At 38.3% G+C, this 25,584-nt stretch overlaps 1 protein-coding gene across 11 annotated transcripts in view; it reads left to right on the forward strand.

Moving 5' to 3' along the window:
• DOCK10 (dedicator of cytokinesis 10) overlaps positions 1 to 25,584 on the forward strand; it is a 216,096-nt gene that overhangs the window by 153,716 nt on the left and 36,796 nt on the right. For 7 of the 11 annotated variants that reach the window (XM_064372936.1, XM_064372928.1, XM_064372931.1 and 4 more), the window contains exons 28-39: positions 5,263 to 5,409; positions 10,891 to 10,974; positions 13,363 to 13,459; positions 16,034 to 16,078; positions 19,654 to 19,829; positions 19,956 to 20,072; positions 21,495 to 21,606; positions 22,323 to 22,444; positions 22,532 to 22,646; positions 22,733 to 22,799; positions 23,017 to 23,064; positions 23,637 to 23,738. In XM_064372936.1, coding sequence (XP_064229006.1) covers positions 5,263 to 5,409; positions 10,891 to 10,974; positions 13,363 to 13,459; positions 16,034 to 16,078; positions 19,654 to 19,829; positions 19,956 to 20,072; positions 21,495 to 21,606; positions 22,323 to 22,444; positions 22,532 to 22,646; positions 22,733 to 22,799; positions 23,017 to 23,064; positions 23,637 to 23,738 — 1,232 coding nt within the window. The remainder of the gene's footprint in view (positions 1 to 5,262; positions 5,410 to 10,890; positions 10,975 to 13,362; positions 13,460 to 16,033; positions 16,079 to 19,653; positions 19,830 to 19,955; positions 20,073 to 21,494; positions 21,607 to 22,322; positions 22,445 to 22,531; positions 22,647 to 22,732; positions 22,800 to 23,016; positions 23,065 to 23,636; positions 23,739 to 25,584) is intronic. The other 4 variants (XM_064372937.1, XM_064372939.1, XM_064372930.1 and 1 more) reach the window with 2 other exon arrangements.

The following is a 25,584-nucleotide window of genomic DNA, read 5'->3' on the forward strand; positions in this document are numbered from 1 at the left end:
ATGGCTGCTCATGAGCCAACGCTGTGACTGCCGCTCCTGCCAGCAGATGGGAAACATCCCTGACCTTCTTAACAATGTTGGTCCCGAGCACCTTCTTGGTGGCCATGGGGCATGCTGTCTTCTGGGCCTGTCTGGGGAGCTTGATACACTGATGGATCTTCTGGTTTCAATTAACATCCATGCCCACATAGCCACCTCCCTCCACCTCTTTATTTTTTCCTCTATCCTCTGCCAGGACAACTCAGACATTTCCACTTTGTTTAAAGTAGGCCATCTCCAGGATTCTCAGAGCCACCCTAGCAGTGAGTTACTCATCCCGTGAGTTCCTATTTAATCCCGTGTTCTGAAAAAGCACCCCCATGTCAATGCATTCTAAGTTACCTACCCTTACATTCTGGCCCACATCCTCAATGTCCACTTGTAGAGGTTCCACCCTGCTGCCTGGTGGTACATGCTAGCTAATTTTTATAACCCCTTTGGGTGTATTCTCTTTCCTGCTTTATTAGGAAAGCAAGTCTCCAGCTGGGTTAAGCTAGGATTTAACCCACAGGTATTGCCCTGATCACCCAAAGGAGAGGCGGGACAACTCCTGAAGGGTTTGCCTAATTTCTAGCAGGGAGAGACCTTTGCAATATCATCTTGCATGGGAAGAGGTGTTGACACTTAATAAGGAGGAATTAAACTTCTCCTAGCACTGAGACTTCAGGGAAGTGTGTGCAGAGCCACTTCCTTAGAGTCATCCATCCAGAGGTCCTCAGCCATGCTCCCAGGCCCTGGGTCTTTCTAACCATGGCCTTGATCTTAGTATGACAGAAATGCCTTGCTGGACCTCTAATCATCTGTAGAGTTCCATAACTCTTAACTCGTAAGTCCTATGTTTGCTTTTCTGCTCTATCTGCTCTCCACTTCTGGAGATGAGAGCCTCCGACCTGGGAGGGGAGAAAATCTAACGCAAACATAAAAATAGTTCATATCTCCCTGTCATTAAGCTGTATTGGGGTCAGGAAACCTCACTGTTGCAATTCCTGCTCTGTCACTAACTTGTTAGCTGATAAAAATGACAACATCTCAGAGCCTGTTTTCTCTTTTGTAAAAAAAATGGATTGGACTAAAATTATCTTCTAGTTCCTATCAATATGCATCTGCTTGTACAGATAGGTCACAAAACACACCTGTGAGCAGCCTAAGAATAAATGAACTGATCATAACTAGTATGATTGTGTCCAGCAGTTTATCTTCCCTGACCGACTTTGCTTTTCATGACCCCTTTCAGTAATAACCCTCACAGCCTAGTTTTCCTTCAGGAGCCCTGCACCTTCCGCTTTCTAACCATCTCTAATCATCACAGTGGGAAAAGACCTGATATCATTTTTTTTTTTTTTTTTGAGACAGAGTTTCACTCTTGTCACCCAGACTGGAGTGCAATGATGTGATCTCGGCTCACTCCAACCTCCACTTCCCGGGTTCAAGCGATTCTCCTGCCTCAGCCTCCCAAGTAGCTGGGACTACGGGCATGCACCACCACACCCAGTTAATTTTTGTATTTTTAGTAAAGATGGGGTTTCACCATGTTGGCCAGACTGGTCTCGAACTCCTGATCTCAGGTGATCCACCCACTTCTGCCTCCCAAAGTGCTGAGATTACAGGCATGAGCCACCACGCCTGGCCCACATTTTTTTCCCTTGAGACAGGGTCTCACTCCCATTGCCCAGGCTGGAGTGCAGTGGTACAATTGTAGCTCACTGCAGCCTTGACTTCCCAGACTTAGGTGATTCTCCCACCTCACCATCCCTAGTAGCTGGGACTACAGGTGCAGCTACCAAGCCCAGCTAATTTACATATATATATATATATATTAGTAAAATGGGGTTTCACCATGTTTCCCAGGCTGATCTCAAACTCTTGGGCTCTTGGCTTCCCAAAATACTGGGATTACAGGCATGAACCATTGTGCCTAACCCTGATAATACCATTTGACACCAAAGCATTCACAATAAACTTTTCCCAAGCTATTTGTATTTTCTTTTTAAGTTGTCAAGTGAATGGCTTTCTCCACTATTAAAGGAATTTCTGACATCCAAGGAGTAAGTGTGGGAGATTTGAGGAAGTCAGGGGAGATATCTGGTTTAGTCCTCTGAGAGGTGGAATGTGGTTAGGCAGATTGGAACTCGCATTGCCTCTTGGCCAATGCGAGTTCCAATTTCCTGGGAATGGCCGGGTGCAGTGGCTTATGCCTATAATCCCAGCACTTTGGGAGACCAAGGTATGCGGATCACCTGAGGTCAGGAGTTCCAGACTAGCCTGGGCCAAAATGACGAAACCTCGTCTCTACTAAAAATACAAAAGTTAGCTGGACCTGGTGGTGTGCACCTGTAATCTCAGCTACTCAGGAGACTGAGGCACAAGAACTGCCTGAACACGGAAGGTGGAGTTGCAGTGAGCTGAGATCGTGCCACTGCACTCCTGGCAGGGTGCGACACAGCAAGACTCTGTCTTAGAAAAACAAAGCAAAACAAAAAACAAAAACAATTTCCGGGGAATCACTGAATGTCTTCTCAACACTATTCTCTAGTAGCTCATTAAACCTGTTGTTTCCCATCATCCTCCTTGTTTCTAACGAAACTCCCAAATGCCTACAGTTCTGCCCATGCATTCCAGGCCTATTCCTTGACCTTGCCATGCTATAGCTCAGATTCGTGGTGGTCCAGCTCTGCAGCTTGGGAAGTGTGCGACCATCTCACTCCCCTCATCACTTTTCCTGAGACAAAAAATTCACAGTCTCTACAGGAATTCTTCCACCTCGAGTCTTTAGGATATACTTCTGGAAAACAGTTTTACAAGTACTCATCTATTTATTAGACAGACATCTTTGGGTTCAGAGTGAGAGCAGGCCACAAGGAGACTTTGAGAAGAAGGGGTAAAGAGGAGGGAAGAAATGGAGTTTTAAAGCCCAAGGCATTCGTGCATATGCATGTGGGAAAAATATAGGCATGATGTGCTTAATGAATTTGAGAGGACTAACAAAATGAGAGGGGGAAACTGAAAGTGTGCTTTGATTCTTTAAAAGGTGACTGCTGCTTTTTGTAGGTTGTTTACCTTAATTACCCAAGTTGTATGGAAGAGAATTTTAAAAATGCTGTGTCATCAAATTAGTTAAGCTTATTAGTTGTTAATTTATTTGATTTCAACAATAAACTTTAAATATATAGAGTAACCATGAGGTTTTCAAAATATCCAGGCAGTGGTGTCCTGGTAAAGTGGCTTAAAAATAGAATCCAGCCTAGCCAGGCAAGGTGGCTCACGCCTATAATCTCAGCATTTTGGGAGGCCAAGGTGGGTGGATCACAAGGTCAGGAGTTCAAGACCAGCCTAGCCAAGATGGTGAAACCCCGTCTCTACTAAAAATACAAAAATTTTCTGGGCGTGGTGGCACGTGCTTGTAATTCCAGCTACTCGGGAGGCTGAGGCAGAGAATTGCTTGAACCTGGGAGGCGGAGGTTGCAGTGAGCCAAGATCATGCCACTGCACTCCAGCCTAGGCAACAGAGCGAAACTCTGACTCAAAAAAAATAAAATAAAAAAATAGAAGTCAGTCTAACCCAGCTCAAACATCCCATTAAATTCCATTAAATCTCTGTTTCATACAACTCCTATAACTTCAGTCTTTGTGATTTTTATTCTTGCAGCATGGAAGGCTGGGTGCTCACAATTTATAAATACATGGTTTAGTGTGACTCTAAATTCCATATTTCTATCTATAGTGAAAATGTGTCTGGGTCTAATTTTTAAAGCCAACTTGTAAAGATGAATGAATCTTATCAAGAAGTAAGCTCACACTTTTAATCTTAGCACTTTGGGAGGCCGAGGAAAGTGGATAACTTGAGGTCAGGAGTTCAAGATCATCCTGGCCAACATGGCGAAACCCATTGCTACTAAAAATACAAAACTTAACTGGACGTGGACCACAGGTGGATGCCTGTAGTCCCAGCTACTTGGGAGGCTGAGGTGGGAGAATCACTTGCACCTAGGAGGCGGAGGTTGCAGTGAGCTAAGATCACACCATTGCACTCCAGCCTGGGTAACACAGAGTCTGTGAAGAAGAAGAAGGAGAAGGAGGAGGAGGAGGGGGAGGGGGAGGATGAGGAAGAGGAAGAGGAAAGCAGAGGCTGAGATGGAAGAACTCAGCTGTCTCAAATGTTCCTCTCATGTGCAGGAGTCCAAACAGGAGGAATGGATTTCCGGACCTGAAATGGTCTTTTGGGATGTATAAAGCTTTATTCAGTGGATGCAACATCATCTCACAGCCAAGCCCATCTTTATCTTGACTTGTGAGGTCCCACTCGTGCCTCTTAACTGCAGCATATACTGGGACTAGGGAGTTAAGGCTAGCTGGGACTCACCACACATCAGAGGACATTTCAAACCAATATCTGTACTCATTCAGTTATTCATTTATTAATTTCTTAGAGTTGTTTATTGGGGGAATTCCTAGTTTAAAAAAATCAAATTAATTGATGTGGGTTTTTTGTTTTGTTTTGTTTTGAGACAGAGTCTCACTTTGTCACCCAGGCTGGAGTGCAATGGCGCGATCTCAGCTCACTGCAAACTCTACCTCCTAGGTTCAAGCAATTTTCCCACCTTAGCCTCCCAAGTAGCTGGGATTACAGGCACACCGGCATCATACCTCAGCTAATTTTTGTATTTTCATAGAGATGGGTTTTCACCATGTTGGCCAGGCTTGTCTTGAACTCCTGACCTCAGGTGATCCACCCATCTCGGCCTCCCAAAGTGCTGGGATTACAGGCTTGAGCCACCATGCCAGTCCAAAATAATTGATTTTTAAATGAAATAGAGAACTACATGTCAAAAAAATCTGGAGTATTGTTCATTAAACCATTAATAGTAGTTATTCCCTGAGAGAGAAAGGAGGAGAAGTAAGATTTAAGAAGTCACAGAAAAGGTTCATGGTTTACTTTGTACATTGCTACATTGTTTCAATAGTTTGCAATTAATATTTGTTATGATTGACTTTTATTATAAAATGAAAATTTTATTGACTAAAATTGAAGGAAGCATTAAATTAAATTGATGGCAATCATGACCTAGAAATTAAAAGACTTCTATTTTATTTTTACTTTCAGATTTTCAAAAGGACTCTTTTTATTTGATGATCTATAAAATAAAGTAAATCTTTCAGTTTATACCTCCTCAGCTTAATATTTTACTTGCCACATTATAAAGAAATAATCTGTTCTTTTCTTAGCTTCCCCGGCCTCAGAGATTTCCTGAATCTTACCAAAATGAATTGGACAATCTTGTCATGGTCCTATCTGACCATGTGATTTGGAAATACAAGGATGCACTTGAAGAAACAAGAAGGGCAAACCACAGCGTCGCCAGATTTCTCAAGGTACAGTTATATGAGGTCACAATTCTATTCAGGGCCCCGTGTGGGTGGATGCAAGACAGTCTAAACGTTCATCGGTTCGCATCTTCGTGTATGATGAAAAGCCAAAACTAGCGCTGTTAGATGAAAACTTCCATTTATACATCTTTCCTCCTTGAAATGTTTTTTAATTTTTTTTTCCAATTTGAAGTCTTACTGAATAAAAAGGCTAAGGTTAGCAGAAAGTATCCATTTAAATGTAATCAAATTATAGTACTTCTAAATATATTTAAAGAGAAAAATGAAATTTTTGAAGGGGAAGCTGCACTACAGCAATATTATTCTCTTGGGTATTTCTGCCCTGGAAAGTGATGGTATAATGGTTTTAGCTCTGATAGTGATACCAAATAGCCACTTTGGGAAAACCTTCAGGAATTTAGCATTTTTGTTTATTATCTCCAGGCTCTCTCTTTCTTTTTTTTTTTTTTCTTTTCTTTTCTTTTGACAGGCTCTCACGCTGTCATCCAAGCTGGAGTTCAGTGGCATGATCATGGCTCACTGCATACTTGACCTCCCTGGGCTCAGGTGCTCCTCCCACCTCAGCTTCCCTAGTAGCTAGGACCACAGGGACACACCACCAAACCTGGCTAATTTTTGTATTTTTTGTAGAGACAGAGTTTTGCCACGTAACCCAGGCTGGTCTTAAACTCCTGAGCTCAAGTGATTGGCTTCCCAAAGTGCTGGGATGACAAGTGTAAGCCACCGAGCTCGATCCAGGCTCTTTTTTACATGATGAAAAGATCACACTGATTGCATGAAAGGAAAAATATCAAGTAAAGTATTGAGTCATTACTTACTAAACTGGATATGTATGGAAATTAGTTATATGTCATTGAGTTACAACCATTTATATTGAACTGAGAGAAAAAAATGCAGAGTCAAAGAAAAAACTAAGATACGTAATTACAGTATATCATTTAAAGATAATGTGCGCAATTAGAAAGATAATAGTTTTCTGTGCCTCCTTCTTTTGTCTAACTCTTGACTACTGTAACCTTTATGAAGTCACTCAACTTGTTTCTTAATGGTAGTCACCAGAACACATGGATGGGTGTGAGAATGTATAAATAAATACTAATAATATACAGTTAAGAGCCTACAGAAGTGGAAAATGAGCCCAACCTGTCACTGGCGTGTTTTAATCCAGCCTAATTTATTTTTTAATATGTTAAAAACTATTTCAAATTAATATGTTAAAAACTATTTCAAATTATACATTATATGTGTTCTTATCCTGAATTTATTTTTTCCTTCAAGGTTTTGCCTCTGGTTTTTACTTTCTTCTTGCTTCCAGAAAGAGACAAGAATCATAAATGTTAAAAGAGAAGAGTTTAAAAGGCGGGGGTGGAAATTACTGTAGTTTTCTACCACATTTTAAGACTTATGAGAATAAAGTTTATTGCTATGCTAGCAGTTTACTAGGAAACTTAGAAATAATTATATGTAGTCCAGTTTGTAAATAAAATATATTGAAAGAAACATCTGAAATATTCTTCCCTAAACTGCAAAAAAATGATGAATAAGCAAGTCTCTTAAAAAGGGAGAAGACCCCATAGTTACCCTCCTTATTTCTAATTTAAAGTTTTAATGGCACTTATTTGACACATAAAATTTTTTTAAAAATCATTTTGGAACACTTATTGGATGAATCATTTGAACTAGGAGCTAGAAAAAGAAAGGAAAATAAAGTAATTTTTGAAAATGTAAAACCGAACATAGTCATTTGGTGCAATACCAATGAACTGGACTTTGAGTTTTCAGCCGCTCAGCACAGCCCACTTCCAGTGCTGACATCATAAATCTCTTTTATTTCCAGCAAACAATAGCTATTTGCTCAACTGGGGCTTCAAATGACTGCGACTTCTTTTTGTATTGAAGTCTATATTAGTTATCAAATACCGTGAATTAGTCGACATTGGAATTTAACAATTAAAATATTGTAACTCCATGGGTTGTTCAAAGTTGGTTTCCAAGAATCAAGAAGAACCTCTGGGAATCAGTGTGTGGACATATAAAAATGTTCTACATAAAAAGGTAGCCTCCCTTACCCCACATCCTGGGAAAGTAATGTTTTTTCAGCAATTATGCCAAAAAGCTTGTACATTTCTCAGCTGTTCTCTCAGTGAAGTAGATAGGATTCTAATTAATGCAGCTTTTGTCATTTTTCTTTTTGCCACCCACCTGGATCACAGCTCCACTTATCTGAGCATACCTATGTACTCTTTTTATGATGCACAATACCAAGATGGTAGCAAAGGCAGATTCATTCTGATTTTTATTTTCCGGATCAGATAGCCGTATCTTCCAGCCCATTTGCCTGACTAACCACTGCTTTGTTGCAATGAGCTTTTGAAAACCACTTGGAAATCACCTAATATTAGAGAGAGACTTGGTTTTTTAGCAAACTATGTTTAAAGAAACATCTGTGGTATTTCTCTCTAAACATCAGATAAAGATGGATAATTGAGTCTCTAAAAAGGGAAACTCCTTCATATCTACTCTACTTGGCTTAAATAGCCTGTGCTTTTGGAGTGAGTGAATGTTTTCCATAGAGCTCCTCTGTGCAAAATTTGCTGCCGGTGGTATCCGAGCTAATGGTCTAACATGGGGACAGAGGAAAAGTGTCCAAGGTGAAAAAGAAAATGGGGGTGTGGGGGGCAGTGGATTTGTAAATTATGTAAGGAAGAGACAAAACATTCAGGTGGTTTGTTTTGAAATGTGGAAGTTCCTAACCCATCTCCAAACCAATTGTAGAGTAAAATTCTCATTGCTATCACAACTGGCAAAATAAAATAAAGTTTTTATTGTAATATATTTTAACAGGTGATTTAGAATATTTGGCCCTTCGTTTATTCAACCAAACTGAGAAAGAGTTTGGTAGGGTATAAGTTATCCTCTAAATTAACAGTCTGCACACATTTTATGTAAAGAGCCAAATACGAAATATTTTCAACTTCATGAGCCATACAGTCTCTGCCACAACTACCCAACTCCGTGGCTGCAGTGCAAAAACAGTAATAGACAATTCACCACACACAATATGTAAAGGATTGAGTGTGACTGTGTTCCAGTAAAACTTTTATTAAAAAAAAAAACCTGGCAGTGGGGCAGATTTGGCCCATGGACCATAGTTTACCAAAGCCTGCTATAATTTATTTTCTATTAATATAAAGGATGAATATAAATTATCTTAAAATCAGAGAGGCCCCTCCAGGCCTCAGCCATAAGCAAGCAGCCACTTCCCCTGGGGGTCAAGAAGATGCTAGGATGGACCAGACTCAGCAGGCCCAGGGCAAGAGGAACATACTTGGTAAAGCTTGACCTGAGGGAGGGCTTTTTACAGGAAGAGAGCTGACTCTACAGATCTTTCACCCTAGGAGTGACCCCCTTTCTCCCTCACTTCCCCTTGGAAAGAGGATGCCAAGCTGACCACATAGAAAATCTTTCTTCACAGTCAAGAAACCTCAACTTGATTCTTCTACTCCGCAACACTGCCTTCTCCCCACAATTCCCATTTATGAGTGCTGGAGACAGGTCTCCTTCAAAGTTCACAGGTCTGATCTGCAGAGTAGCTGCCGTAGGCTCCGGGATGTGGCAGTCGACATCCCTACTCTGGACTAGCTCAGAGAGGGGACTCACTAGTCTCTCCTCCATTGAGTCAAACTGCCCTGAATCTTCACCAAAGACTTCCCCAGGGCTTCTTTCTTTTTCTCTTTCTTGGCAAGTTTCCAGAGCCTAGAGATGTGCTGAGTGGTCTTCCTCTCCTCTGCAAGATGAGACCAGGGCCCCCTGATATTCCAAGGGTGGCCAGGCTGGGACTTCCTCCTGTAAATGGAGAGCCTGGGAGGACTGGACACAGGTGCCAGGAGGCAGCTCAGGGCAGAAGGCACCAAAGCCCGTTTCCATCTTCCCTCCCGCTTCGGGTCTGTCTTTTTAGCCTATAGTATACTGTGGTGTCTACCTCTCTCCCACTATTCTGTTGAGATATCTGAGGACTCGGAAGCCATTTACTTTTTACTGAATGAAGAGTTATCGAAAGAACTAAAATTCATATTTAAAATGAAAATACAGATAAGGCAATGTACTAACACAGTCATGAATAGGTACATTTAAAAATTCAGAAGAAAGCAAAGAGAAATTGAAAGGAAAAACAAAACAAAAATATAAAAGACCTTAACAATTTGAAGAATGTTTTTGGAGAAAATAGCTCTTGTTTACACACAGGTATATTTCAAGGGGAGACTTTTCACTTGGTCCACTCTCTAAAGCAAGATTTTATGTGTAGTCCTGTCTGAGAAAAAAGAGCTGTGATTAAAATTGAGGAGAGACCCAAGAAATGCGAAACCATTTTAATGGACCATCTTGAACTCTTTGGACAAGAAAGAAGCACTCCACACTCCACACCAGCTGTGGAATTTTCCTAAGCTGCCTGTTTACTCACACCCACGCAGGTGAATAGAATGAGACACACACCAAGTGATGAGCCACAGATCCACTATGGGAAACACCTGCTCTAGTGCCTCCCCAGATCCAACACTGGTAACTATGGTCCCTGCCTCCTGCTCCACACTTTGCCTGTGCAGTCTTTGACCATGGTAGCTTGGTTACTGGTTACATGACCATCTGTCTTTTGGAGAAAATCCAAATGCTCCTCCAAGCCTACTTACCGTTTAAGACTCTCCTTGAGGTACCCCAAAACCTAAAATGCAATTAAAAAAAAAAAGACTCTCCTTGAGATAGTAAAGAGAATTTGACCACAGAATAAGAAAGGTAGTGAGCAGCTCACAGATAGAAATCTTAGGATCGCCTTCCCTCGGCCTTCAAATACAAGCTTCCTCAGCTGATAAGGAGAGGAGCTACGCTGTTTAAAGGGGCCAGTGAGATTTGAAAGCCTTTCCTGACCCATCTCTACCACTCCCCATTATGACCCAGTGTGTACAGAAGATCTACAACCCCGAAAGTGTGAAATTGAATTACCAAAAAAAATAAATAAAATGTAACTAAGAGGTTAAAAAAGTAGAAAACCGAAAACTAAAGCTTTCTATATTAAAAAAGTAGGGGCTATAATATTTTACTGCAAAGCTCCAGTGACATTTTATTAAATTAATAAATATAGATTTGTAACTTTCTGATTGATTGTTTTGTTCATTTATATTTTCATTTTGTTTTTCCTTTCAATTTTTCTTTGTTTTCTTCTGAATGTTAAATGTACCTATTAATTGCTCTGTTAGTATATTGCCTCATTTCTATTTTCTTTAATATAAATTTTAGTTCTTTTAGGTGTCATATGTGGATGGCTGCTTAAACATATTTTAGAGATTTTTAAAATAATTATACAACACATTTAGTTCAATGTTATTTGACTTCAGTATATTTAATCATATTTTCTAAAATCTTCAATGATTCAAATAAAAGTGTTTGAGTTTAGAATTTTATCTTTTTTAGCGCTGCTTTACGTTTATGGACCGAGGATATGTGTTTAGGATGGTCAACAATTACATCAGCATGTTCTCCTCTGGTGACCTCAAGGTAAGAATCATGTACAGGAGTGATTTCTTTCTAAACTACGGCATAGTAAATAAATAAGTAGTCTCTGTGGATATCTGCTTAAATCATTAACCTACCCATTCTCTGTATCAGAAAGTGATTTCTATGCCAAGGAGAGGCAGCCTTTTAAAGTGTGCCTCCCAAGTCCCTCCTTAGTGGGGACAAAGCAGAATGGAATGAAAGTGTTTACATTTTATTTCATTTCCTGTGGGTGGTAAATAGAATGACTCTTTGCAGCTACAACTCCTACAGTCCAGTTTGCCCTAGACTCACTTGGTTTTAACACTGAAAAATCCTACTTCCCTGGAAACTTTCAAGTCCTGGGCAATTTGGGACAGTTGATTGCCCTACCCAAATAGGGATGTATGTTGGGAGATATAAAGAAAACTCTAGAGCAGTGGTTCCTAAACCAGTGAGTAGCATCACCTGGGAACTGAATTGCTGCCAGTGGAGCCCAGAAATCTGTTTTAACAGGACTTTCAGGTGATTCTTATGCACTCTCAGGTTTGAGAACCACTGAGCTACGGTTATGGCATGTGCTGGAGGGAATTAAGACTGGAAACGGGCCGGATCATGAAAGTTGGATCAGTTGCTGTTCTTTGGGTTGCAAGCAACAGAAACTGACTCCAATTTGAGCAAAAGGGAATTTACTGGAAAGATATTGGGAGTAAATAGCATTTATGAAGCAGCTACAGAAGCAGGCTTTGAAAAGAGCAGGGGCCAAGCCCTTTCAAGCACAGGAATACAGTCATGCGTCACTTAATGACAGAGACACGTACTGAGAAAAGCATTGGTAAGCAATTTTGTCACTGTGTGACTATCATAGAGTGTACTTACACAAACCCAGATGGTATATATCCTACTCCATTATATAGCTCCGTTATCATTGAATGGGGCCACCATTGTATATGTGGTCTATCGTTCACCAAAATGTTATGTGGGTCCTAACGATAATTGCAAATGAAGAAACATTTGGCGAGGGTGCTGCTGCATCTGCTTAAATGAATCAACTGAAGCCATTTTTTCTCTCAACACACTGCTTCAGATTCACTTTCCATAGAGAAAGTGTGTGGACCTGCTTTGGGTCACATGCTTGCCTCTTAAGGAGGGAAGACAGGGCATCTGAATTAATAATTCTCTATTAACCTTTTGTGAAGGAGGTCAGTCCTCACAGGTAAATTGTCTAGGTATTTGAAAAGAGCAATAGATTTAGATGAACCAAAAATAAATAATGAGATTCTTACAGCCTTTCATGTCATGCTTACATGCTTAAACATTATTTTGGGGGAGATGGGGTGCAGTGGAGATTTACTTTTGACCAGAGGAGTTACCTGATTATATGTCATTTGGTTTTGAAAATCCAATTCTTTCTCTAAATATTTTTGAAAGAATATTCTTCATTTGTGCTCCTGTCATGCATGAAATTTGCAGAACGTCCATTTAATTGCAACAGACCTAAATTATATATTTTTTCAAAGACCAAACGGAATGTTCTCAATGTAAAATAATTAACATATAATTTAATAATGCTCCTGTTCACTTTGATGTACAAAGGTGTAAGTCAAATACTATCCTTTTTGAAATGGCAGTATTTTAAATTATTAACTGAAGTTGCACAAGATATAATTCTAAAATATCTGAGAAAATGGAATATATTTTATTTTGTGAGCTGAAATTAGTGAACATAATGATGATGACTGAACTTAGTCTTAAAACATAGAACAGTTAGGAACATGCTAATTTTTCCTACTGATGTGGCTATTCTTGACTCCTGTGTTACAGTAGACTTTGACCATTCCTGGATTCCATTTATCTCTGTCTAACTCAAACGTTATTGTGAAGATAGACCTCTTTGCAAGGGCAGGGAGGAAAGTGGAATTAAATAATATACTATGAGAACATGTGGCATACAGAGTTCCACTCTAATTTTAGGGGATGGGCACCATTGTCTTCCTTAGCTCTGAATGGTAGGAGCTCATTGTAGAGGTCTGTTTCATTATCTGAGTGAAGTCTTTGAGAGAATTTTGTGGATGTGTTACAGCAGGATTTTTTTCAGAATAAATGTATTATGATATATGCTAAAAGAAACTAAAAAATATGACTCAGTAGGAACTTATCTCATAGAAACTACATATAGATTACCAATGGGATTATTTCCTGAGAAGGCCTTGACCAGTCTCCAAAAATAGGGAGCTTAACTACTACAGTTCAGAGGGGACAAAATCCTTTCAACTTATCTAGTGGTCCCACAAGTATACAGTAACTACTTTTTCTTTTTAGGGATAAGATTCAAGTGCAGATTTTGTTTGTTTGTTTTTATTCACTTTCTTGGTTTGTAAGTCATAGTCATTTAGTTTGCCTCTCTTTCAGACCTTGTGCCAGTATAAATTTGATTTTCTTCAAGAAGTATGTCAACATGAACACTTTATTCCTTTGTGTCTGCCCATAAGATCAGCAAACATTCCAGGTAATAAAATTCCCAGAGTTTTCATCAGTTCCTATAAAGTGAATGTTTTTGTTTGTTCGCTTTACCTTTTGCTTATTATTATTTTCCTGTTTCCTCAGTCATAGTTTTGCTTGAAGCTGTCACGAGGGTGTCAAACCCAGGTAATCAGAATTAAACGAAAACGCAAAAGAGGTTGTTGGCATGTGGTGATAAATACGACTTCATATTCCTCAATTTTTGTCTGTTTCCTTTTTTATTAAAGAGAAGGCCAACAAAATTATAAACTGGTGATTGTAAATCAAAGAATTTGAACTTAGAGGCACCTTACTGGCTCCAAAAGACACTTTTCCTTAGATTTTGAGACACAAAATTATAGGGAGAAAAAGTACTTTATGAATATAAATTCATTTAAAATTATCAATGTGTGTATTTATGTTGAAATGCAGTTCTTCAAAATGAACTGTACAAAGAGAAACTGCTATCTTGGAAGGAAGGGAGGGAAAGACAGAGGGTAGGAGACAGAGAAATGCAACATTAGAAATACTTGACACTTCTGGGCCCAAGGAGAGGAAGAGGTTGGGTGCTCAGGTAATAATGGGCTTCATATTTTGCTTATTATACTTACTATAGCATAAGTAGTCTACAGGAAATATGTGTATTTATAGCATTCATAAACTAAAATATTATATATGGTACATAAAATTTTATAAAAATTATATATATAATTTATAAATATTATATATAAAAAGTATATATTATGGTAGAGAGTATTATCCATCTAAGCATCAAAAACTAATCAAACATCAAGATGCAAATAAAATACAAATATTATTTAGGAACATGAAATCCTTTACTACCAATCAGTGAGTAAACTATTCATGAGGTGCAGTTTTTTGGGGTTTCTTTGTTTTGTTTTGTTTTTGAGGCAACATCTCACTCTGTCACTAGCCCAGGCTGGGAGTACAATGGCATAATCTCGGCTCACTGCAACCTCCACTTCCCAGGTTCAAGCGATTCTCCCACCTCAGCCTCCTGAGTAGCTGGGACTACAGGTGCCTGACACCACACCTGGCTAATTTTTGTATTCTTAGTAGAGACGGGGTTTTGCCATGTTGGCCAGGCTGGTCTCAAACTCCTGACCTCAGGTGATCTGCCTGCCTCAGCCTCTCAAAGTGATGGGATTATAAGCATTAGCCACCATGCCTAGCTGAGAGGCACAGTTCTGATAGTCATAAAAGCAAAAACTAAGATTGGTAAAGAGCCTCATTATACCTCCTTAACCTATTAGCTTACAGTAGTATTCTAGAGGGAAAATTACATTATCAAGCCTATAAACATTTTGCCCTTTTAATCTTAATCTATATTATTCTAATTTTTTCTAATTTTGTAGCATATTTCATGGAAAATAGGGTAGAAATTATATATTAGATAGTAACATTTTTTGGTTTTTACTTTGTTCTGAATTTATTTTTTTTATAAATTAGTGCCAAGTTATTATTGGTTAGCCAGGCAGGTTGAGATATTCAAGAGGACCAAATCTTTATTTGGTCGTTTTTATTCCAATTGCTTACTGTATTAGTTCATTTTCACACTGCCTTAAAGAACTATCCAAGACTGGGCAATTTATGAAGAAAAAAAGTTTAATTGACTCACAGTGCCATATGGCTAGGAGGCCTCAGGAAATTTACAATCAAGGCAGAAGGTAAAGAGGAAGTAAAGACCTTCTTCACATGGTGGCAGGAGAGAGAAAGGGAGAGAGCAAGGAAGTGCCACATTTTAAAAGCATCAGCTCTCAAGAGAACTCACTTACTATCATGAGAACAGCATGGGGGGATCTGCCCATGATCCAATCACCTCCCGCCAGGTACCTCCCTTAACATGCGTGGATTACAATTCAAGATGAAATTTGGGTGGGGACACAGTCAAACTATATTACTTAACTATTTAGTCAATAGCTCAGAGAAAAGCCCGATAATCTCTTTGTAGATCTGGTACTATAAATAATGAACATAAAAATATGTTTCATAGCAAGCAGAGTTCTGATGATAGAAAAATAGATGCCTAAGTAGAAGGCTAAGAATTAGAATAATTCTGCTCATGACTTTCTTTTTTAAGAAAACAAATAGGCAGGGTGCGTTGGTTCATGCCTGTAATCCCAGCACTTTAGGAGGTCAAGGCGGGTGGATCACTTGAGGTCAGGAGTTTGAGACCAGCCTGGCCAACGTGGCAAAAACACATCTCTATTGAAAATACAAAAATTAGTCAGGTGCAGTGGTGGACATCTGTAATCCCAGTTACTCAGGAGGCTGAGACAGGAGAATCTCTTGAACCCAGGAGGCGAAGGTTGCAGTAAGCCAAGGTCGTGCCACTGCACTCCAGCTTGGGCGACAGAGCTAGACCCCATCTCAAAAAAAAAAAAGTAAAGAAAACAAATAACCTAAGACATTCTCCTTGAAAAATGGCAACACTGAAGACTCACCTTTTTAATAATATAGTTTAATTGTTGAGTATAAATTACACATAATGAATATATATGTATCTGAGTATGCATATATATATATATGTGAACTTTTTGTTTGTTTATATTAAATTCAGATCCTTTGACACCTTCAGAATCAACTCAAGAATTACATGCATCAGGTAAGTGATATCTTATCTAAGCATCAGTAACCACCTATTAATCTAATAATACTGACAACTATAAATACTATAAATTTCCAGCTTCTGGGTGCTATTAAATAATTATATGATATTTAATATCATATAATAAAAATTGCAAAAGTTGACTTGTTGAATTGTTTTCTTGTCAACTTCTGAATTCCCTAATTTCAATTCTTGAAATGATTCCCTAATTTCAATTCTTTCACATTCTCCAGAGGAATTATTTTTTACTTCCCAAAGCATCTGAAATTTTCTTAATGTGTATCATAAATGAAATTCCCACATATATATAATAACGTGTTTGTTCAATGTAACTGACTTTAGATGATATGATTCCTTTGCTAAACCACAACCCTGTTTGATCAATCTTGTTAAGACAGAAGATATAAGTTTATTTTTATCTGAAATGGGTTAATAACTTAAAACGATCTTGGCAAACCTTTTCTGTAGTCATAGATGGGAATTTAAAAGTTGTGTTCTATTCCTGGATCCTGAATATTACTATGTCACTGAGAAATTTATTTAACCTGAAGCCCTGTGATTTTAGTTTCTTGAACTACCACATTCCTGAATTTCCATATTCAGTAGTTTCTTTATCGAGGCTAAGTCAGTATATTTAATTTGCTAGTGGTCATTTTATGAGCTGGAATATTCTAATAGTTAATTATATTAATCATACCTCCCTTATGGGTTGTCCTACAGATCAGATGGGACAATGAACATAAAGTGCTTAGCCTAGTGCTAGCAGACAGCAGGTTGTATACATGAGTGCTAGCACTGCTCTTCTCCCCCAGCCTTACTGAGGTAAAATTGACAAAAATTGGGCTAGGCGCAGTGGCTGAGTCCTGTAACCTCAACGCTTTGGGAGGCCGAGGTGGTTGGATCACTTGAGGCCAGGAGTTCAAGATCAGCCTGGCCAACATGGTGAAACCCAATCTCTACCAAAAATACAAAAATTAGCTGGTCGTGGTGGTGCACACCGGTAATCTCAGCTTCTTGGGAGTCTCAGGCACAAGAATCCCTTGAACTCTGGAGGCAGAAGTTGCAGTGAGCCGAGATTGTGCCACTGCACTCCAGCCTGGGCAGCAGAGCAAGACTCTGTCTCAAAAAATAATAATAATTTTATATATTTAAGATGGAAAACATGATGTTTTGATATATGTATGCATTGTGAAATGATTACCAATTAAGCTAACACGTCATCACCTCATATAGTTCTGTTTTTTATGTCTGTGCAATGAGAACAGTTAAGGTCTACTCACTTAACAAATACCAAATATACAGTATAGTATTATTAACAATTCTTACCATGCTACACATTTGACCTCCACAATTTATTCATCTTATAACTAGAGTTTGCACCCTTTGATTAAAATCCCCGCCTAACAATTTCTCCCATTCCCCAGCCCACAGCAGCCATCTTTATACTCTGTGCTTCTAGGAGTTTAACTTCTTTCATTTTTTTTGTAGAAACTTAAGGGGGTACAAGTGTAATTTTGTTACATGCATACTTGCATAGTGGTGAAGCCAAGGCTTTTAAGATATCCATCATTCAAATAATATACATTGTACCCATTAAGTAGTCTTTTATTGCCCACCAGAGTTTGACTTCTTTAGATTCCACATATTAGATGAGATCATGCAGTATGTGTCCTTCTGTGTTTGGCTTATTTCACTTAGCATAATGACTTTTAGGTTCATCTGCACTGTCACAAATGGTAGGATTTTTCTCTTGTTTTTTTTTTTTTTTTTTTTTTTTTGAGGCTGAATAATACTCCATTGTATGTATATATCATTTTTTAATCCTTTCACCTATGGTCAGTCACCTGGGTCGTTTCCACACTTGGCTATTGTGAATAATACTGCAACGAACGTGAAAGTGCAGATATCTCTTCAACATAATGATCTGAATTCTTTTGGATATATACCCAGAAGTTGGATTGCTAGATCATATAGTAGCAATATTCTTAGTTTTTTGAGGACCTTCTATACTGTTTTCTATAATGACTATTTCACCAATCGTGTTCAAGGGTTCCCCTTTCTTTACACCCTCACCAACACTTGTTCTCGTTTGACTTTCTGATAATAGCCATCCTAACAGGTATGAAGTAATAGCACATTGTGGTTTTGATTTGCATTTCCCTGATGATCAGTGATTTTGATCATCTATATCTTTTGGCCATTTGTATGTCTTCTTTCAAAAAATGTCTATTCAGATCCTTTGCCCATTTTTTTAATTTAGTGAATTTTTTTCTTTGTTTCTTTGTTTGTCTGTTGCCATTATGTGGTATGAGTTCCTTGTAGAGTTTGGATATCAGCCCCTTATCAGGTATATGGTTTGCAAGCATTTTTCTCCCAATCCATAGTTTGCTTTTTTACCTCATTGATTGATTCCTTTGCTGTCCAGAAACTTTTTAATTTAATATAATCCTACTCGTTTATTTTTGCTTTTGTTTACTGTGTTTTTTGGGTGATATTCGTAAAATCATTGCCAATGCCAGTGTCAAAGATCTTTCTCCCTATGTATTCTTGTAGGTTCAAGTAAAATTATTAATGGTTACATTTTAAAAATCCTTTGGACAATTTGAATAAATCCACTATTACTGAAAATTTTAACATTCTTTTCTCTATAATTCAGGCTCAAAATTTGGCAGTGACTTTTCTCTCTCCTTGCTCCCTCACATACTTCAGCCAACTTTTCCTGGTGATTTACTCCTACCACTCAGTTTCTGCTACCCCAGCCCAGATAACACGTTGTCACTCACCCCCTCCCTCTCACGTTGCTACAATGTCCTGTATTGTATCCCTCACCCCACATCTCCCCACAGTCTAACTCATTTACATCCTGCCACACTATATTAATAAGTTAGTAAAGCACAAGACTTATCAGGGCACTGATCTCAAAGCTGTCAGAAATAAATACAAATGGAGAGGGACTTAGATGCCAGCTAAGGAGATTGTACTGTTTCTCTATCACCTAGGCCCAGCCTCTCAAGCCTAATTCTCTCACCATTCCTCTTCTAGCCACTGTGCTTATTGATTCCCACATACCTGTGCTCCCCTCCATACCTGCTCCCTTCCATACCTGTGCTTTCAGAATTCTGTGTCGTCAAAAATCCAGTCGCTTCTTCCAGCCTCCTGTCCCTTCTCCACCACCTCTCTCTGTTCCCACAAAGATCTGCACCTCCAAACTTTAAGCATCCTCAGAGGCTCATCTTGACAGATTCCTACTGATAACATTTCCTGACTCCTCCAAGCAGAAAATTTGTTTCTCCTCTCTCAACTCCTATAATCCTGTAAATATACTGTTATTATGGAATTCAACAGTTGATGTTGTGTGTTAGTTTGTACCTGTATTTGGTTTGCATGCACAGAATAGTCCTCTTACTGAATGCTCCTTGAGGATACAACACACCTCATTTCTGTAGCAAGACTATTCCTGAATCCCTCCTAGTGGTAAAAGAAGTTGATGGTAGTTGTTTGGCATATACATCTCAATTATAAAGTGATTATTTGATACCCAATAACATGAGTTATTTTCCTTCCTCACAAAGATATGCCTGAATATTCAGTCACGAATGAATTTTGTCGCAAACACTTCTTAATCGGAATTCTGCTCCGAGAAGTTGGCTTTGCCCTGCAGGAAGACCAAGATGTCAGACACTTAGCTTTAGCTGTCCTAAAAAATCTAATGGCTAAGCATTCATTTGACGATCGATACAGAGAGCCAGTAAGTGATCTTCCTTTCTGCCTTCCCTAAACACCATTTAATGGCTCACTGCATTAAATGCATATGAAGCCGACAAGCCTATTGATTTTTACGTGAATCATTTCTTTTGGCTACCTTTTCACCTAGAGAAAGCAGGCCCAGATAGCAAGCTTATACATGCCCCTGTATGGCATGCTGCTGGACAATATGCCAAGGATTTATCTGAAGGACCTGTATCCTTTTACTGTCAATACATCTAATCAGGTACGTTTGCACAATATGTCACATTTACATGTTAATAAAGAATTTGTGTTTTTTAAATTATTTTTTGCCCTGGATAGCCATTGCTTCTCATCTGTGAACATACTAGGAATTGAACAACACTTTCTGCTGTGTACTCACATCAATGTGTCATTTGTTCCAGATAGGTCCCTTTAGCCTTCTGCGTGATCCAGCCTTCAGCATTTGGCTTTCATTTCCCTCTGTTCTCTGTATCACTTTCCAGCTCTTTCCAGCTCTTACAGCTTCCTCTGTAGCAATTATGGCCCCCTCCTCAGTGGACACCTTCCCCTACCACTTTCTACATTACCTACATGCCCACCTCGTGTCAGAATAAATAGCCAAATGCCTTATTTGTAGTCACAACCTGGGAGTGACTATAATCCTTCCTCCACTAAAGCACTACAGTGACTAGGCACAATCCACTAGAGATCTGTTGCCATGTTCAAATCTCAGATGAGATAACACAGTGCTGAATCCAATAATACCAGGAAGGTATTACCATCTAGGAGTTAGGAGCTATGACCTATGGATTTTTTTTTTTTTTACCTTGTTCAAATCCCAGCAGTATCAGTGACTATCTGAGTGATATAAGTTAGTCAACCTCCTTAAGCCTCCATTTCCTTCATTATAAAATGGAATAAAATACCTAAATCACAGCATCTCTATGAGGATTAAATTGTATACTAGAAAACAATTATAGAGCCTGACAAATAGTAAATATTTAAAACGTAGTTGTAGGCCAGATATGGTGGCTCACATTACTAATCCCAACAACTTTGGGAGGCCTAGGTGAGAGGATCACTTGAGGCCAGGAGTTCAAGACCATCCTGAGCAACATAACAAGACCCCACCTCTACAAATAAGAAATTTTAAAAATTAGCTGGGCATGGTGGCACATACCTGTAGTCCCAGCTACTCGGGAGGTTAAGGCAGGAGCATCACTTGAGCCAGGAGGTTGAGGCTGCAATGAGCTGTGATCATGCCATTGCATTCTAGCCTGGGTAACAGAGTAAGACTCTGCCTCTTAAATAATAAAATAGAATAATAAAATAAAATGTAGTTGTTAATAATAGTAATGTATATAAGATAACTCATGGTAATAATGATATCTATAATGTGATCCATGAATATATCAGTAACCAATCCAGCCATGTAGTTGTATATCTGTATCTAAAAGATTGTTTCTACAACATTATAAAAAGGTCACATAAATCAAATTATAACTACGAGCATGGTTTTGGCTGTATTCATTTTCACTGCCTACTTTAGCAGAAAACCTTTGCGGGGATATAAAAGAACAAGTGAAATATCACTTAATTGGAAGTGTAATGAAGAAGGCATATGTGGGTTAACAATGTTGAAATACCATGATTCCCATTAATCTTTACTACACTTCGAATACAGGGTTCTAGAGATGATCTAAGCACCAATGGAGGATTTCAGAGCCAGACAGCTATGAAACATGCAAACTCCGTGGATACATCATTTTCTAAAGATGTTTTAAATTCCATAGCAGGTACTTGAGATCTTCTGAGAACACTTATTTTTAACACTCATCCATGTTTACATTGTATAATCATTGTGCTTTTTACTCAGTCCACAATTCATTATGCATAATCTATGTGGCAAAGTGTACTACATTTATACAACCAGAGTCTTTTTACATATTTCTTTGAATTCCATCCAGTGACTTCCTCTTCTACTTAGTGTTCATTTTTACTTGGCTTAAAGAGCAGTCTACTTAGATGTTAGCAAATTGCTTTATTCTGGAAACCACCTTTAAGTTTTCATTGCAGACAGCCTTTTAAAAGATAATGGCTTTTCAACTTCAAGGAGTATTTTTAAGAACTGTTTTGGAAATGTCATTTCAATTTCTCATAAACAGTCAAAAGTTGAAAGCTCCTTCCCAAAAGTATCTTTATGAACTTTTACTAAAGCGTTTTTAAAACAAGAGCTATCCTAATTTAAAAAGCATGTTGAGAAATCAAAGGAAGAAGCTTTGTTTACTTCTACCTATAACGGTCCAAATTTTAAATCTTTAATGGCCATTGTAATAATACCTAAAACGTTGCATATGTTTAATGCCAATCCCAGACGCTGTTATGTTGGTCTTCCACAACACTGCTGCCACCTCAGTAATCAACATCTTTTTGGTTCATCATGTGAACCTTTTTTTTGTGTGTGTGCCCATACATCTCATTCCCATATGTGTGCTGTGGCTTACGTTTACAGCATTTTCATCAATAGCTATTTCTACAGTAAACCATGCTGACTCCAGAGCATCTTTAGCAAGTCTTGACTCCAATCCAAGTACCAATGAGAAGAGCAGTGAGAAGACGGACAACTGTGAAAAGGTATGACTTCCCTCCCAAACCTACTGATCATTACAAGGCAGAGGTCACTCACTCTCACTCAGTCCTGATTGGTTCTTGAATTCCCAGATCCCAAGACCCTTGTCTTTGATTGGCTCAACTCTTCGATTCGACAAGTTAGATCAAGCAGAAACCAGGAGTCTCCTGATGTGTTTTCTTCACATTATGAAAACAATTTCGTATGGTAAAGAGCTCTCTTTAAAATTAATTTTTTTGAAAAATGGGAAAAAAATTATTCAGATTCTCATGCTACCTGGTGTTTCCTTTTAGAGACCCTGATTGCCTACTGGCAGAGGGCTCCCAGTCCAGAGGTGTCCGACTTCTTCAGCATCTTGGAGTAAGTTTTAGATTTGATGACATAACACTTTTTCTGGAAACTTCTAAACAGTCCACTATACCATGTTTCATTTCAAGAACCCATGTAGTAAGTTATCATCAATAATACATGAACTATTTAAAGCAAGTTTAATATTTTTCTTTCAATATACTTAGATGAACAATTTGTATAATGAAAGAATATGAATAATTAGAATGTGTTTTGTTTTTCTTTCTAGCGTTTGTCTTCAAAATTTCAGATACCTAGGAAAACGCAATATAATAAGGTAATAATTTTAAATTCCAATAGGTTAATCTGGTCTTTTAAAAAGCATATGACATGTATTAATGTATCAGGTTAGAGTTATAAATATATGTTAGCAATCTTAAAATGCAAATAAATATTATTAGGTTGACTTCACATTAGACACAGAAGTTTGAAGATTGCCTCATACACGTTGTAGATCTAGGAACAGTTCATGTTGTCTAGGGAGAAAATCACAAAACACTTATTTTTAAAAGAAAACCACATTTCATGTATCTTCGGAACTAGTTTATCAATATATAAATATAACTTGGAAGATACCTATTTCAGAAAACATTTCTAGTAAACTAAAAAAAAGAAACAAGTAATCTGAAATAACTTTGCACTGTCATCATTTTTTCATGAAACAACATTTGCAGAACCTTCACTAAATCCCATTTTCCAATTTCCAAAAGAAAACAGGGTTTTATTTTTCACTAATTCATAGCATGTGAAATATTTCATTGTTCAGTAATCATTTTGTCAGTTGCCATTCATTTTTATATGTAAATTACAAACACTGAGCTATGATTAAAACTTCCATTTTCATTGCAGAAAAATTGCTGCTGCATTTAAATTTGTGCAGTCCACCCAGAACAATGGAACTCTCAAAGGATCCAATCCTTCCTGCCAGACATCAGGTCTCTTGTCACAATGGTAATGTCACATTTGCTTGGTATTTAAAATTGTATATAGCTCTGTGTGTGTGTGTGTGTGTGTGTGTGTGTGTGTCTATATATGCATATGTCCAAGGTAAACATACACACACACACACAAAAAAAAAACATATATTTCTATTTATATATTCAAACCAAGTGCAGATTTCAAATAATCACCTGTCTGTCTTAAGAAACTTCTTAGACACTTTACTGTTTGCCCTACTAGCTTGTAAAGACCAAAGAGATAAGGATTACACCATATACATGTGCACTTAGAGCACCATCCCTTGCATAGACTGAACATTAATGAGTATTTTCATTTAATGAAACCTGAAATATAGACCTAAGTCCAATAAATGCCTCTTTTAATGCTATCAAATCTTCCAGTGACAAAACAAAACCTGGGTTCATGTCTCCCTAGGCTTTTCAGTAATTATAATATTTTTGCGATATTCTTGAAGGTGAAATTGTTTTTTAAAGAGTCAAAGGCAATGAGGATGCATGGATGGTCCCATAACCCACTTTAGATTTCCTAGTCATTAGACTGATTTGACTAGCAGATAAGATCTGGAGTCATCCTTCACCAGCCTAACCAATGGAAAACATTCGCCCTGAAATTCTACCTCAGAGCTCCTCTGGGTCTTGTAAATGAGAATTCTTTGCAAAAATTGCCCCCACTTTGATTTATTCTTCCCAGAGGCATTATCATAGCATATATTATGAATATTTTAGAAAGGGTTTTAGAAAGAAATATGAGAGTAGTACATAGTGAATAAATCGTAGAATAAATTTTGCCTCCCTCTATGGGAACCCCTTGAAATTGGCCCCTTATGAGAAAGTAAATGAAAAAAAATGTAATGGACTTCCTTTTTTTGCAAAAAATAATAACATAAAGGACAGTAAAGAATTAATTTCCATGTTTAATAATAATAGTGAGCCACCTGAGGTCACTGAAGTTTTGTAGATGTGTGGTGGGTTAGATTTCAGGCTCCTCCTGAAACATCTGGTCAGGTCCTGGCCATTTCTGACCCTCACCTCCTAGAAACCAGGGTTTTTCCTCCACAAGTTCAGACTATACTACACTCAAAACCTAGAAATTACCCAATCCAAATGCCTAAGCCCTACAGCCAAGGAATCACTCACTCCTTCTAGCTTCAGGAATGACCCAGGTGTCCCTGGCTATTGAAAGCCAAAGTCACATCCCCTGAATCTCCATCCATCCAGGTTTTCTGATCTAGCCAGAACCAAATCAGCCTTGAGCAGTGGGAGAAAGAGAAGACTACTGCCTCATTTCTAGGTTAAGGCTTAAAGGAGGAATTAGGAGCTACTTCAGGGTATTTCCAAATGCTGCTTTCCTTGCATAAGTGTTTTTATAAATAGTTTTTATGACAGCGCATATCCCAAGAATTATCAATCTATTTCCTTGGCCAAATGATAAAGTCAGGAGTAGGAAATATTCTTAGTTCTACAGTAACACCAGCTCATTTTTCCCAGCTGGAAGTCCCATGGGATGTTCAATGAGTCATTGCAGACAATTGTCATTGCCCTGAAGGCACAAAGGCACAGAGGTCCCTCAACTACCTACCTCCCACAACCATCGCCTGTCAGCCCCCTGTGGACATGACACCAGTGAAATGATAAATCAACAGGAATTTCCAAATACAAACACCTAGGAAAGCAAGGGTTGTTTTAGAACCTGATTTTACACTTTATCTCTTAAAAATACTTAAATACTTTCCTACTGTACTTTTTAATGTCCACCACTGTGTCTTCCTGATCAGCCAGCAGCCAACTCATTCATGGAATCCCATTATTTCATAAATAATAACGAATGTGCTTGAATA

This window comes from Aotus nancymaae, unplaced genomic scaffold, assembly GCF_030222135.1.
Source record: "Aotus nancymaae isolate 86718 unplaced genomic scaffold, 86718_ANA_hifiasm-v0.15.2.pri h1tg000008l, whole genome shotgun sequence".
In the NCBI taxonomy this organism is placed as follows: Eukaryota; Metazoa; Chordata; class Mammalia; order Primates; family Aotidae; genus Aotus; species Aotus nancymaae.